General features: G+C 40.0%; 1 protein-coding gene across 2 annotated transcripts; it reads right to left on the bottom strand.

The window, feature by feature from the left end:
- Positions 1–561: 561 nt before the first annotated feature.
- On the bottom strand, positions 562–5,944 carry rnf223 (ring finger protein 223). Of its 2 annotated transcripts, none has more exons than XM_006785309.3 (2): positions 5,669–5,944; positions 562–2,356 (listed from the first exon to the last, which is right to left on the bottom strand). In XM_006785309.3, exon 2 carries the CDS (start codon positions 2,274–2,276, stop codon positions 1,569–1,571), a length of 708 nt encoding a protein of 235 aa, XP_006785372.1. In that variant the 5' UTR covers positions 2,277–2,356; positions 5,669–5,944; the 3' UTR covers positions 562–1,568. The 2 variants fall into 2 exon arrangements, with proteins under 2 accessions (XP_006785372.1, XP_035761367.1); XM_035905474.2 differs by having other exon boundaries at positions 562–2,353.
- Between the last annotated feature and the right edge of the window lie 9,257 nt (positions 5,945–15,201).

Below are 15,201 nucleotides of genomic sequence, written 5' to 3'. Positions count from 1 at the left end.
GCTTCTTTATAGGAAATGATCAATTTAAATGTAGAGAAAAGTTTATTTCCAACTAACAAGAACTTATTAAGAAGTATTTATTTTGACTTCCTTTTTCTATTTAGGGGAAACTGCTTCGAGGCCGTGATTCAGCACCTTTCTCTTTCGCCTGGATTTATTGTTTAACCACATTTACCGGCAGCTTCAGCTGGTACTTGAGGAAATTCTCCTTTTATGGCTTCCTCTAAATGAAGCTCGAATCAACGCAATGCTCTTATCATCCATATGCCACGTGTGAGCTTCGGAAAGCCCCCACAACCTAACTTTTCCGTCACGTCACACAGAATCCAGGAAGAAATAAAGACTGCTTCCTGTCCAGACAAAGGAGGAGCTGGCTTTTATGGTGACGGTTTAATGGTTACATAGGGCATGGTTTGTTTTTTAACTTGACAATGAGATTATGCTTTGTTTTAATTAGCATAAAAGGGTGTGAGTAGCTTTGTGTCTGTCTGAGGCTTTAGAAACTTAATTTGTGATTCAACTTTGTTCAAATGATTTATTTTCCAGAATCATGATCTGAGTTTTTGTTTGTTTTTTATTTAAAGTTTGTAGAAAAGGTCTTAAGAAAACACACTTTACACATAGTTTTCCATTGACATACTGGGAACACTTCTTCATGCTGCCAGACGGACATTTGCAAAGCAAAGTTCAACTTTCATGTGCCAGCGTCTCTGAGCTTTGCTGGTTGTGTACAAGTAGAGACAATAAATTAACCCAGCTGCGCTCCAGTCCATTGAGCCTGCTAGAAAGCAAAAATCATGTCTAATTTCAAAATACAAGCGCAGATTAAAGTGCTGAGATTCTTCATCTTCTCTGTGCCGCTAAACAAACACAGTGAAGCTGGTCTCGCTTCACTGTGTGGTGTTATTTGTAAATCAGTCGTGTCCACAGACTGTAAAAGATGGACATAGCTGCTGGTTCATGGTCTACCATTGAAGCCTTTAGTTTTATTTTTTATTTTTTTAAGTATACATAATGAGTGGCTGTGATATGATAAGACCCACCCAACTTTAGAAAAATGAGGTAATAAATCAGGTGAGAAGTACGTAGTTCTCCCTGCTGGCTAAGGCGCATCCATGTTGGCTTCACTTTACAGACTGAAGCTAGTCCATCCTTTATCTACAGTTTATGGTTGTCTGTGTGAACAAGAAATTTCATCTCATTATAACGTAACAAAAACAAGCGATGTCAAAAATTCTTGTGCCCTATAACACCATAATAACATGTCACTGGTGAAAATGGCTGCAGTCAGTGTTACTTTACGGACTGTTTGCCTGCTTGCAGTTTTTTAAACCGCCACTGGGAGGCACTGAAGTCAAATGTCTAAAAAAAGCTTGCACATAGACGCTTTAAGCTTTGTGGCTCTTTTTCAAATTGAAAATGTGAGCTGTTTCTGTGTAGCAATAATAAAATACACTTTTAGGACAATTTGGAAATAATAATAATAATTAAAATGTCACACAACAGTACAAATGTATCATACACAATATTCTAAGCATTTACAAGTGAAGTCCAGGTAGTTTCAATGTTTATCCCACCAGTTTCTTGAAAATGGCACTGGTGATGTTGGGGTTGGGGGTGGTACTGATGGTGAGTTGGGGGCTTTCGCTGAAGCAGCGCATATTCCCGGTGCTGAACACGCACTGCAGAGGCCACAAAACAACCACAATAAGCAGCACCAGGAGCAGAATGAAGAGGATCATCTTCTTGCAGTCAGCCACTCTGTCCACCATAGTGAGATGCCGCTGTGGAAGCTCGGGAGCAGTGTCCATCTTGGAGGACCCAATGTCAATGCAGACGCAGAAGGCCGTAGGACTTTCGGGGTCCCCTGAACTATTATGATTCTGCCTGCTCTTGTAGCACAACCTCTCCCCCTCCAGCCACACCGGCTCCTCCTGCTGCTGGTGGCTGGGCAGCTCGCAGAGGACCTCGCGGCTGGTGGCCAGGGCCGGGGGTCCTTCCTTTGGCAAAATAGTGGCCTGCCGGCAGATGGGGCAACGGATGTCTAAGGTGGGGTTTTTGTTGTTCTGGTTGGACAGCGCATTGAGGCGGGAAAGGCACTCCAGGCAGAAGGTGTGGGTGCACTGCAGCTGCTTGGGTGTTTTGAAGACATTGTCGTAGGTGTTGTAGCAGATGGAGCACTCGGGCTGGTTTGCCACTGACACCTTCTTTTGCAGCTCTCCAGCGTCTTCCTGGGAGGGTATCGTCACGTGCCAAACCTGCTGGGTATCTTCCATCTTTAGAGGTCTTTGACGTCCTTTGTCAACTCTCCTTTTGGGCTCTCAGGCTGCTGTCTTGGTCTGTCCTGAAGTCCCTGCTGGAGTGAAATGCATAGATTAGTATTCAGAGTTCTTAAAAATGCTGTAGAAATTGCAACAGTTTACAGTCATACTGGATAAATCCTTAGTGTTCTTAGCCTCACTTGGTGCACTGATAATATTACAAAGTTTAAAGTTTTTATCCTGTCAAGGAGTATTTCGGGAACAATGCATAACGGGTCAAATATGCTGTGTGATAAGGCAGCATGCACAAACATATAAGTCAGTTAAGTGACCACAAAATGAAAAGAAGCCCTCCAGCCCCTACACAGTGTGGGCAGTGCTGGAGGTACAGCGCCAGTCATGACAACATTTTGATCAGGCCTCAAAAAAGAAAAGCCAAAACAAGCCAAAGACCTTTAGTTCTGCTCTAAATCATAGAACTTATTAACAGCTGCTGAATGCACACTGTGTAGTTTAGTGTTGTAATGTAGAGGGAGTGAATGACTCAGTCTTCAGTAAGCAATGAAAGCCAAGGATCTCTTGTTTGTTATTTGTCAAACGCTGTTTGTTGAACATCCTGGTCAACGCCTACGGGGTTATCAGATTTTCACGCTGGGTGAATGACTTCATTGTGGAAATGTAAAGCGTGGGGACTCTGGGTGCTCGTGTGGGGACTCGTGTTGAGTCACCCTGATTGTTTTGGAAATCCATTCCTGTTCTGGGGTCTCTGCAAGACTGTTCAGTGTATTATACAGCATCTCTCATCAGCTGCAGTGAATATTAAAAGAATCTACATTATCTAACCAGTTTTGATATAATTGTTTAAAACTGGTGGGAATAAAGCGGCTTCACTGAAGGCTTGAGAGCCTCCACACAGAGAGCCTTCTTTTGGTTTGTACTTCCTCTTAAAAAAACGTCCTGTCATCACAGCTCACATGCACCACGCTCAGCTTATCTTGGTTGGCTTTTACGACAGATACTGTCTCCTTCAAGTTTTAACTTCGTCACCTTTTTCTATATCACGTCTAACTGCCTGCTGAATAATGACTCATAGAATTTGTTTGGATCCTTTACCTGTCTTTTTTTGTATCTTTGTGTTTTATCTAGTACTTTCTTTTATATTTTATTAAAACATCTGATGAACACCCTCTAAAACAGCCGAATGGATTATTTCTTTACTCTTCTGGAAATATTAACCGATTCATTGATGTGTGAAAAATGGGAGAGTCTCAAAATGAATCCACAATAAAAGTCCCTATTCCATTCAAACTCAAAGCTTTATACATCTTCCTTGGAAAGAACCCTAATGTTGTAGTTTTGGTATTAAAAGTCAGTCATTTTGAGGGTTTCTGTGTGTTTGTGGATTAGGGATGAATGATGTCAGCACAGGTGTTCTCCTCTCTGTGCCCCGAGGGCCGGTCTTGTCCCAGTTCTCCCATCTACACAAAGTCCCTGCTTGTTCTCCACCTAATCACTCCATCTACCCTTCACATTCCTGCACAGGGAGCTCTCTCCCTCCACATGTCTTCTGAATGCTTCAGTAGGATGAGGACAGATTTCTCGGTATAATTACACCCGTCTTATCAGTTTAAAGACTCCTTTAACCGCGGATTCTGAATCAATTACACTCGCTTTCAAATTGCGGTTTAGTTGTCGGGCGTGCCCCTTTACTGGACGCCCGTGTCGCCGCAGTACGAGGGAGACGACCTCCAGATAACACTCCACAAAATGACACTTACGCAAAACAAGCAAACTTTGAACATTGTAAGGATTTAGCAAATATTTAAACACCTACTTAAAGGTTCATATGTGGCTAATTATTGTATTTCATGTGTTTTAAAGGCACACTGAGCCAGGTCAAGGTCTTACGAAAAGAGGAAAAGTCGTTTGACGATCCCACCCAAGCCCCCTGCCTCTACAGTAATAAAGTAGCTAAATTTGAACTGATTGGCTGGATGTGACATTTCCTGCTCTGTTTCCATGTCTGTTAATCTGGTAACAAACTTGTTAAACTTTTACAGGTTTCAGTCTGGTGGCTGGTCAGAAGGAATGCACTGAGGACACTTCACAGATTATAGTCTGACTCTCTGACCTTACAAATTTCATTTAGAAAGAAACATGTGCTCACAGGGACATTGTGTTTGTTTGGTTGTTGTTGTTGTTGTTGTTGTTTTGGTAGTTGAATCTGTGGAATTGCTTCTGGAAATTTCCTGCAAATATTCTACTGTTAATGTGTAAAGATTGTAATACTTCAGAGTTTATCATTAGTCACGTAGCCCCTGTGGGCTCTGTTTAAGTATTAGTAGACTGCCCTAGCACACGGCTCGAGCAATACGCAGTAATAAGACAGAGTCGGTTAAACTTTAGAGATATCAACCGCTGTGAGTCCATTTCACTTGTTTTGGTGCAAAAGAAAGTGACAGCAGGTGCACTGCAGAGAGAACAACACAACCTCCCCCCCTAACAAAAGGAAAGGTTTTGCACTTGGCGTCCACAGACCATTTCTTTCGCCTTTGCCCTCTTGATTTTTAAAAAATTACAGTTACAAACTGTTACATGCCCTCATTCAGAGGAAAAGCTATAAAAAAAACTGATATTGTTCATCAGGTCAAATATTAACTCAAACTCAGTCATTGCTCAACCGTTAACACTTCAAAACACCACTAAATCTCTTTGTCTTTGCGCAGTGCTTTGCTTTGACCTTCCCTTTGCAATCACACATTGCTGACCAGGTGCACATGTTTTTTTTCTCCCTTACCCACCCCACTGACACAATTCTTTTACAACTTATTTATGTATTACTATCCCATCCCCCTCCCACCCACCCAACTCGCTTCTTTGTGTCAGGCTCAACTGTATGCGGCTCAACTGCCATTTCTAGTGTTGCACTACCTGTTCTCCATTTGAAAGGTAAATGTAACTTGACCTGCCGACAGTTTGAACTAGGGGCGGCTCGAGACGGTTTAACTGATCGTGAGATTAGGTCGAGGCAAAAACAGATCTGTTCAGCAGGTAGCATGTGTACGCGCAAAGGACAATGCAGGAAGCAGTAGTGCAGACATCTGATAAACTGAATACACAGATAGCCACTGGTGAAATGTGCCTGCTGCAGCAGGAGATCATGAACATGTGTTGTGACGGTACCACTCTTTGCATCTCAGCAGTTTGGAGATGAGATAACATAGCCTCATTTGTCAAAGACAACCTGGAGTGTGACTTTGTTCAATTTAAGGGTAATAATAAATAATCAAATATGGGTGCAAACACTAAAGTGTAGCATTTAAAGCCTTTTAGTTTAACATGAGTGAGCTCCAAACTGTTTAAAAAAATTGCCTCAAAACAGCATGAAGAACAAAAGTTCAGTTTACCTGTTAGATGATGAAGATGTGCTCCTGTCTTGATCGCGGTGGGCTGAGCTCAGCTCACTCCCTCAGAGCTTGACAAAGCATTTTTCTCTCAGTCAAATTCAACTGACTTCCAAATTCACACCAGGGAGTTTGGGGTGTTAATTGTGCCTCTGCTCAGGTTGAGGTCCTCCTCCGTGGTGTTTGTTCGAGTGGGTGCGTGTTCAGAGGCTGAGTAGTGGCTCGCTGTGTGAGAGTCAGCTCTGAGTTGTCCCTCCTCAGTGTCACCTGTCAGGCTCTGTCAGCTCCCCTTTTTAGCCCTCTATGTAAATGGCCTCAGAGTTTTGGCCTTGAGGCGGGGAGGGAGGAGGAGGAAGGGGAGGAGGAAGACGCCTCACAACTTCAAGGAGAGTAGTACATATTACTGGCCTGTCTTTTTATGTTCCTTCATGCCTCTTTCTGCCTGTGCTCACTGTCTCTCCACACATAAAACAAACACCTATAACCTACAGCACACTAATCACACTCAATCTGATATATTATTGACGTGACTGCAACATTCATTTTCTTGTCAACAGCACTCAAATATGTGCCCTTAAAACAAAAACCTTTAGGATTGACTTTTTCAGAGAATAAATAAATGCAAACAGAATGAAACTGCCTTTTTTTTTTTTTTTTTTACACAACCAGTGTGCTTAAGATACACAATACATATACAGGTCTCATTTCCATGTAGCCACTGATAAGGCGACAGGTGGTGATAGAGGAATATCTTCCCGCCAGAGCACTGCTGCATATACGAACAGGCTCTCGCTCCACTTGCAGTGCTGCTGGTCAACATTACAAGCCGTTATAATTCAGCCTGATACATTTTCCAAAACGTTCCGAGCTACACTTCATTAAGAAAAGAAAACAAAAATGACATCATGTTTGATCTCAGAGGGCGAGATTGCCATTAAGGAGGTCAGAGCTCAGAGATTAGAAAGACTTCTCTTCAAATCTGTATTTGAAAGACTGTCAGGATATTCATTCAGCACCTCTAACAGGATATAAACACAAAAGTAACAACGGCATCCACCGTGAAGAGGCTACTGCTCATTTATATGACTTGAAGGATGTGTGTTGGGTGTTTTATTTGATTACTCATTACATCTTATGGAAATGAATAATGGCTGTTGGCCATTAGCAATAATATGACTCTGCAATAACAGCTTCCTAACTGACTCTTTAGTTATTTAGTAACCCAAGCACAAATACTGCTCTATCGTATCAGCAAAGTCATTTCTTGGGCACTAAGCAGAGCGGACTTTGACGAAGGAGAAGGTGTACAATCAGATGTTTTCATTGTTGTTTTTGTTTAATTCCCTTTCCTGGAATCCATGTATTGGGCCAAATAATAAACATGCCAAAGATTTAGTGAGAGTGTAATGCTGTAGTAAATGATGTTACATGTGAGAAGGGAATGTGTTTGTGCAGACAGGCCATAAAATGACACAATGTTGACTGTCTGTCCACTTGAACTGACAGTTACTCAAACAATGAATATGATAGTCTCAACCTCTATGGCCATGCCTCCGAGGTCAGAATCTCCTGCTGTTTCATTTTAGTAGGAATATGTGCACAGTGTTGGCGGTAAGTGACATGATTATTTTTAATTAACACTGAGGATTCTCAGATGTGCCTCCTACTGGATTTGTAAACGTTCGCATCTACAGCTTGCATGAATTTCGTTTTCCACTTTCCTGTCCATTAATTTCCATGAATCTCTGTCCTTCATCTAGTTCAGAAAGCAGCACATAGGCATCTTAATGTTTTACCAGACTGCATGACGTCACTCCAGTCCCCAGCGTTTCTCTCCAGTGGCTCCCTGTGCATTTCTTTAAGTTTGATTACTTATAAAGAAACAAACTGTCCCTAATGTTTATGGTAGTTTTGTTTTAATGGAGAGAGACAGACTCTCAACCAAATATCCAGAAAAGTAAAACAAACAAAACAAAAGGTACTTGATGCCCTGGATCCCACTGATTGGCTCTGTGCCCATCTGATCCACGCATAAAAAAACACTTGTCCACAGAAACAATTTCTCCCAGGCCAAAGATCTGTCAAAGGACATAAGCAGCAAGATTGTAGACCTCCACAAGGCTGGAGTGGGTTACACCGCAATGGACTGTAAAGCTCGTCTCAAGGACCTGCAAATGATTCTGAGAAGGCTTGGGAGAAAGTCCTTTGTCAGCACAAGGTTAAAAAAAGGGTTTTCTGGCATCATCTCGACCATCCCCACAGTCAAGCATGGAGGTGGCAACATTTTATTTGGGGGCTGTTTTTCTGCTAAGGTTACCGGACAGCTACACAGCATTGAGGGGTTAACGGACGTTGTCATGTATTGTAAAATCTTGGACAAGAGCCACCTTTCCTCAATCAGAACACTGAAGATGCCATGTCCAGCATATCAGTGACCCAAAAACTTACACAAAGTTAAAGCCCTATAGAAAATCTGTGGAGCTGAAACTTCAGAGTTACCAAGTGCCACCAAAAAAACCTACATGATTTTGAGAGTTTCTGTAAAGATGAGTGGGACAAAATCTCTCCTGGAATTTGTGCAAACCTGATGATCAAGCTCTCCCGAGGGTTTCTTCTCCAAGAACTAAGTCGTGTTTACCTAATTTGCAGTTCGGATACTTTGACTGCAGTTTCTAGCATTTGGTGGAAGTGTCAGGATGAGTTGAACTTTAAGTTGAGCAATTTTACAATGAACTCAAGGACGTGAAGAAAGGTGACATTCAGCAGAGAGTCTTCTAGTAACAGGTTGCTCTAAATCTGACATTTAGTTGCAATGAAACAATGATTTTTTTTCTCTCTCTCTTCCCCTGTTTTGTTTCTCGTTACCCTCTCTTCCACAGCTCTGCAGGTAGCTCCAGTTCTGGAACTACCTGTTCCTGGTTTGCAGTTACTGGTCACACCAGCCTATCAAGTGCTTCTATTTGTTTTCTGTCTCTTTGCTCTTTTTCCAGCTCCTCACTTCCCCTTCATCCCAAACTGGTCGAAGTAGTTTGTTGCCCTTGCTGAATCTGGTTTTGCTGGTACAATACAATTACAGCCACCACTAATTGTACATGATACCGAAGACGCTGTAGGGATGGTGCAGTGGTTGGCGCCATCCCTTCTCGTTGGCTGGGGCCTCTTTTTGTGCAATTCATACGTCATCTCCACAGATGTGGACGTGTGTGTTCGGTTAATTAGTGCTGGTCATAGATGTAAATGTGAGAGCGAATGGTTGACTGGTGACTAGGTGCACTGGGTTTCCCCAGATGACCCAGTTCAGTGACTGCTTTGGTAATCGATTCCCTCAATGATTGCTAAAGACGGAGCCTCTATCACGTCTCAGCGTGTTCCCTGGATCACCTGACTCCAAGTAGCTTTAAAAAACAACTGCTAGGAAAAATAGGCTCACATAATTTTTCTAGCATGGACAGTGAGTTATTTGTGTGTTCGATAAAGACATATTAAGTACAACTGCTGTTAATATTTATTAGTTTACATGGTTTGCATTTGTCTGTGATTTTGATGAAGGTCAGACGTCACTTTATGAGTAACCCTCGGATAAATCCTTTTAAGTACGAGCCTCTGTTTGGCAAGGTCTGAAGGACTGAGTCATTGGATTTTGTTTGGATCTTGATGACCCATTCATCTGATTTTGCATCTTCTATTTTGACTATGTTGATGCTTCAAGGACAGCCTGAGTCCTAATTGGAGAGAGAGTAGACACATGAAGGCTGTGAAAAAACTCTCATTGGAAGGATACCTGCCGCAATACCTGCACTCATCTCTTTCATGCTTCGTATATGACACGATTATGGAGTTTGAGAACAAACGTATGTAACAATGATCAGTGAAAACCAAAATCATTAACGCTTTGAGGTCTGGATTTAAGTTAAAATAAAAAATGTATTCAAATTAAAATTTAATTAAATAAAAAATACTGTTACAACTAATTAATGAAGCATTCCTGTTTTTGATTTTTCTTATCAGTACAACAGGGGTAACATAATTATGCGGACAATTTAAATGACAATTTAAAGCTCCGTGTAATTTTGCTAACAGCACAAGGCTTCTGGAGACTGAACTTAACAAAATTTGCCAAGAAGTGTTTTTGAAACTTTTGCCTTCTTTTTTCTTCTTGTCTTTACTGTCAACAAGTCCGATGACAGACCTGAGAGAAGGTCACTGCTGAAGTTAAACTTCCCACATCCAATAAAAATGTGAAGGGCAAACAGACCGGTTACGTTTAAATTTGGGATAAAGGTGTTATATTTCCACTAACATGGATGTGTTAGAGATCTGGGGACAAAGCTTTGACAGGTTAGGTTCAAAATTACTTCAAACCAAAGCAGGTAAACAAGAAAACAAATAATTTAAAAGGGTGTGTTTTACAGTTGACTGTAAACTTATTACTTATCTTTATGACTTCAAAACAGTCATAGAGAAGGAGTTTATCCTCTCCAGTTTTCCTTGTTGTCGTCACTGTTATCGAGAAAACGATGGCTCTAAGGACGATGTTTACGACTTCCTCGGAGACTCAAATGAGCCGTATAAAAACAGATCACGTGCTGATCAGATTTTCCATGGGGGATGGAAACTCTGTGCATAGCTTTCCAAAATAAAGAATAACTTCTGAACTGAGTTCAGTCAATATTTCTGTTTGGTGTGAAATTATAATTTTCCATCATACTCTGACCTTAACTGACAACATGCAGCATTAATGGATGTACTTATGCCAACACAGTATTATGCATTACAGCAGATGGGCCAAATGACTTTTGGAAAATGATATGTTGTACAAAATAAACACCTGCTCAGACACACACACACACACACACACACACACACACACACACGCATCTTTACATTTTCCACAAAACTTATTTACAAAAAATTAACCAACAATAATGTCTTTTTTTCTGCGCACCACCAGGAACCTCTAGTAAGTATGTGTGTATTCTGGCAACATTAACATTCACTTTAAAGTGTCCGTTAATGTTGCCAGAAATCGTGGAAAATTAAATTGATGGGTGGAAATTCACTTGGATTACTTGGAAGGAAAGAGAAAAGAAATGTAACTGATTTAAAATTACTTGTCAGTTAGAATCTGATGAGAAGTGTCGTCACAGAGCAGAATCACAGATGGATGTGGGAGAAACTGATTGAATTTCCAAGGTCTAGACATTAGTAGTGTCTATTTGTGAACTTATCGAGATTTTGGAGGCGATGCACTGGGCAACTGAACTAAGGTGGAGATGGGGAGGCGGAGGACGATCATATTTAAAGACAGTGGTAGATCATGATGACTTTTAAGTCTAAGAGACTAGGGGCTGATGAGAATGTGGGTAGACAGAGTAGTGACACTAAAAATTTGAAAGAGCTGAATTAAAGTTACAGCAAAACAGAAGAGATGAGAAAACCAGGGCAGCGATAACACCTCATATTACCAACAGCATTGTAGCTAGAACACAAGAATTTAGATGTTTCTTATTAAACTTTGATAAAGTGAGTTTTGCTCATGAAAAGAATAAATAACCACAGAGAATATAAGCTGGTCAACTTTATATAAATGCAGCAGAGTACTCTTTGTAGTCATACTTTTGAAAACAATTATGGCATTTGATTTTTTCTTTTCTTTTTAAAAACTCCGTATGACCTTAGAATTCCTAATTCTACTAATTCATAAGAATGCACTACCTCAAAGATATTTATATGTATATAAATATATAAATATATATATATATAACTGCAAAGTTTATCAAAAAGTAAAGTTTTAAGTCTAACCTCAAAAGAAGAGAGGGCATCTGTCTCCTGAACCCAAACTTGGAGCTGAAAGCTCTGCCTCCCGTTTCCGTAGGAACCACAAGTAGTGCTCTGTTTGGACGAGGACAGGTAGTCTTGTGATGCAATGAGGCCTGCTTATTATTACTCTGTAATATGAAATATGAATGTGGGGTTGAGGCTGGATTATTGATGAGGCAAAATGGAAAACTTTCTTGAGACCACAGATCATCAGGCGGATGTATTATAAAATGTGGGAACCACTAATATAAGCAAATATGATTAATGAATCTTCTTTTTTACAAAATCCTGAGACCCTATCTTGGAAAAGATTTCTTGTCAGGATTTAGTTTTAAGACCATTGAACTGAATGGTTTAAACAAAAATCCTTGCAGTATGATGTATTGTTTTGAACACACTACATTATATTGTGCATTATAAGTGAAAACGACTCTTGTGAGTCCAAAAAAAAAAAAAAAAAAAGTGGAAGGAATTCATTCAGATTCATTGTGGATTTGGAGTCATCAGGGGCTCTCACAGTTTAATACAACCCCAGGAAACTGTTATGGGTGTACATAACAGTAGTGGAGCAGTGAAAGTAGCAACTGAATACAAGAAAGTAATCAAATATTAACTCCAGACTCAATGAAAATGAGAAGCCTACACAAATAAAATTCTCATGGGGTTTGGGTACAGTCTTCTCTGTCTTGTATATCACAGTTTTCAGTCAACTTGCTGACCTCCTGAGGACACACTGTACTTTGATATATATATATATATATATATATATATATATATGAAATCTATGAAATCCAGGCAATATATATATTGCCTGGATTTCATAGGGCCAAACCCCAGAAGGAAAAATAACACGATTCACCAGCACCTGATTAAATGAAGTGACTCCGGGTGTGTTCACTCGTGCTGTCACTGACTTCTATGTTCCCAGTGTGCTCTTTCATGCATCACAGTGTGAGTTTAGCTGTTTTAATATAAACTAGTAATAAATGTATAAACTCTACTCTCAGTGCATGTGGTGTAGCACTGTTATGAACAACTATTGCTGTCTCATAGCAGGTCTCATGTCTCATAGCGCTGTTGTAATAGTAGCACAAACAACATAAGCATATTATTAGTATTTGCATTTTAGCTTCATTGTTTGCATCTACTCTATTTATGAACGAGGTGATTTCTATGAAAATGAAGAGTCACAGCTGCTGGTAAACAAAGTAAATATCTGGATTTCTATGAAAATCAAACAAGTTGCAGCTTCTGGTCTCGTCAAGGTCGAGAAACTTGCTAGAGTGTCACAATCAGGCCCAGATAAAGAAAGAATTCACAGGCAGTTTCGCCTGTGTGTGCATCCTGTGAGCACTTCAGAGGCAGCCTCTGAGACACGGCTTTACAAAAAAACACATGAAAACGTGTAATTTCACACTTGTACTTCAGCTGTGCTTTCTTTGGGTAGACGTGAAATAATGACTACCTGCAGGTGATTAAAGACGTCTCAACGGGGAAATGGATGGAACGCTTTCCAAGTACCACAGTTAATTAATTTTACTTAATTGCTTTCAATCACTGTGAATATTCATCACCATGTCAGAGATGTGTATTGTGGAAGGTGTAGCATTAGTACATAGTAGCAATAATAGTGAACAAATTAGTAGACTTGTTTAGTAGCAGAGTGGATTTAAGACTTTAACACCACCAGTGGTGTTAGAAAAGTAGCTTTGGTGTTTTGGTGTTTGAACAAAGCATGACGTCATTGTCTCAAAAGTGCCTCGTAACGGCTTCTCTTCATTGACTCCCCGTTAAATTCAGAATCAAATTTAAAATCCTTCTCCTCATATACAAGTTTTTGAATAATCAGGCCCCATCTTAAAGACCTCACAGTGGTAGGTTCCTATTTTAAAGGTAGAATGGGAGAGAGAGCCTTCAGCTTTCAGGCACTTTTTCTGTAGAACCCAGTTTGGAGCTGGTTCACCTCTTTTCACTCTCCGTGCGTTTATACACCACTATGCATTTAACCGTTATTTATTATTAATCTGTCTTTCTTCCACAGTGTCTGCCACCCCCCCCCCCCCCCCCCCCCCCCCCGGTTCTCCCAGAGGTTTCTTCCTGTTAAAAGGGAACTTTTCCTTCCCACTGTCGCCAAGTGCTTGCTCATAGAAGGTCATCTGATTGTTGGGGTTTTCTCTGTTTAATTACTGGACCTTTACTTTACACTATATATTGCACCTTAAGGTGACTGTCATTTTGATATAGCGCTATCTAAATCTAATTAAATAGAACTGAGTTGAATTGAAAAAATGGTAAAATGAATATATATGTTGCATTATAATGGAAAGAGTTTAGAAGATCAAATTTCAAATCAAATATGTAATTGTATCCCAGTGCCATTTTTTTTTGTAAACATGAAAATATCTTTGCAGACCTATTTTATATGTATTGGCTCTGATTTTGAGTTGCTGGAAGTAGATCACTGGAACGTGCAGACACGAACAAATATTCAAAAGTAGGTTACAGTCAAGTGAAGCGAAAGGAAACCGTTTATCTTTGAGCAGTAGATGTAGGCAGATTAAAAACAATGTGTAAATTTGCCTGTAGGACATTCCAAGACTGGTGATTTTAGTTTGCTATTGTCCATAAATTCCATGGGAAAACGGCAGCAACGTGTTTCTCTGTATTTTCCTCTGAATGCTGAATCTCAATGTTCTTACTGACTATCAAGTAAATATTTAAACAAGAAATGCCTCGAGTGACCTGCATATTTATGTAAATGGTGCAGTGCTTGGAGCCCTTGCAACACCTTAAATCCTTGACAAGTTTATCACACAACTATGTGACACTGTGTAGCATTTATCTACACACTGCACAACTCAAATGAGTGCAATTCAGTCTTACTATAGTGTTAAAAATCTGAATGTATGAAAATAAACTTAATTATAATAATAGCTGTAATCTTTCACATCAGGTGTCTTGCTGGCAATTTTTTGCACATTTTGTCTGAAATAGGGAAAATAAACTCTTGATGAACTAATAACAGCCACGTTACACTTGACACTGTTAGGCTTTATGTTGGAGCTTAGAGCAGAAAGACGTGAAGACAGCGCCCCCATATGGTCATAATCCTGATGTACTTGTTATTGTTCGCCACGAAAACATCACGTGATTTCATTCACCTGACGACTGCCTCTTAGGCCACGTGTATCATCCCAGCAAACTCGTCTTACCCTGCGTTATATTTCTATAAAAGCAGAAGAATGTTATTCACCTCTTTTGAGGCTTGTAATCAGTGTGAATTTCATATATAGTGAGTAAATTTAGGTCAAAGGAACAAACATTTTACATGATATGATGTTCAGAAAAAAACAGAGCAGAATAATGTGTAAAGAACAGAAATATTTTAAAAATCGATGTGCTTTGACTATATGTAATATAGTTCCTAGAAAAGCAAGGCCCCTTATTGCCCAACTGCCCTGTTAAATCAATTGTCTGACAACAACCTTAAATACAAAGTTTGCATAAAGACACTACAAAGACTAGATAACACTAGAATTACAATTTACATATGTAAATAGTCTTTTCCTGTATAAACAGGGTATTTTGTTATTTTACATCAACCAATCACATCCTGCTTTTTTCCCCTTCCTGGTCTTTCTGAATAACCTACATGAACTAAAAATAATCCCACTATACTCACATTTTGAAGCGGACAACCTATGCTAAGATAAAAT

The sequence above is a fragment of the Neolamprologus brichardi genome, chromosome 20 (assembly GCF_056152115.1).
Source record: "Neolamprologus brichardi isolate AB-2024 chromosome 20, ASM5615211v1, whole genome shotgun sequence".
Lineage (NCBI taxonomy): Eukaryota > Metazoa > Chordata > Actinopteri > Cichliformes > Cichlidae > Neolamprologus > Neolamprologus brichardi.
Note: the sequence above shows the minus strand (reverse complement) of the source record. Positions and strands in the feature narration are given on the sequence as shown.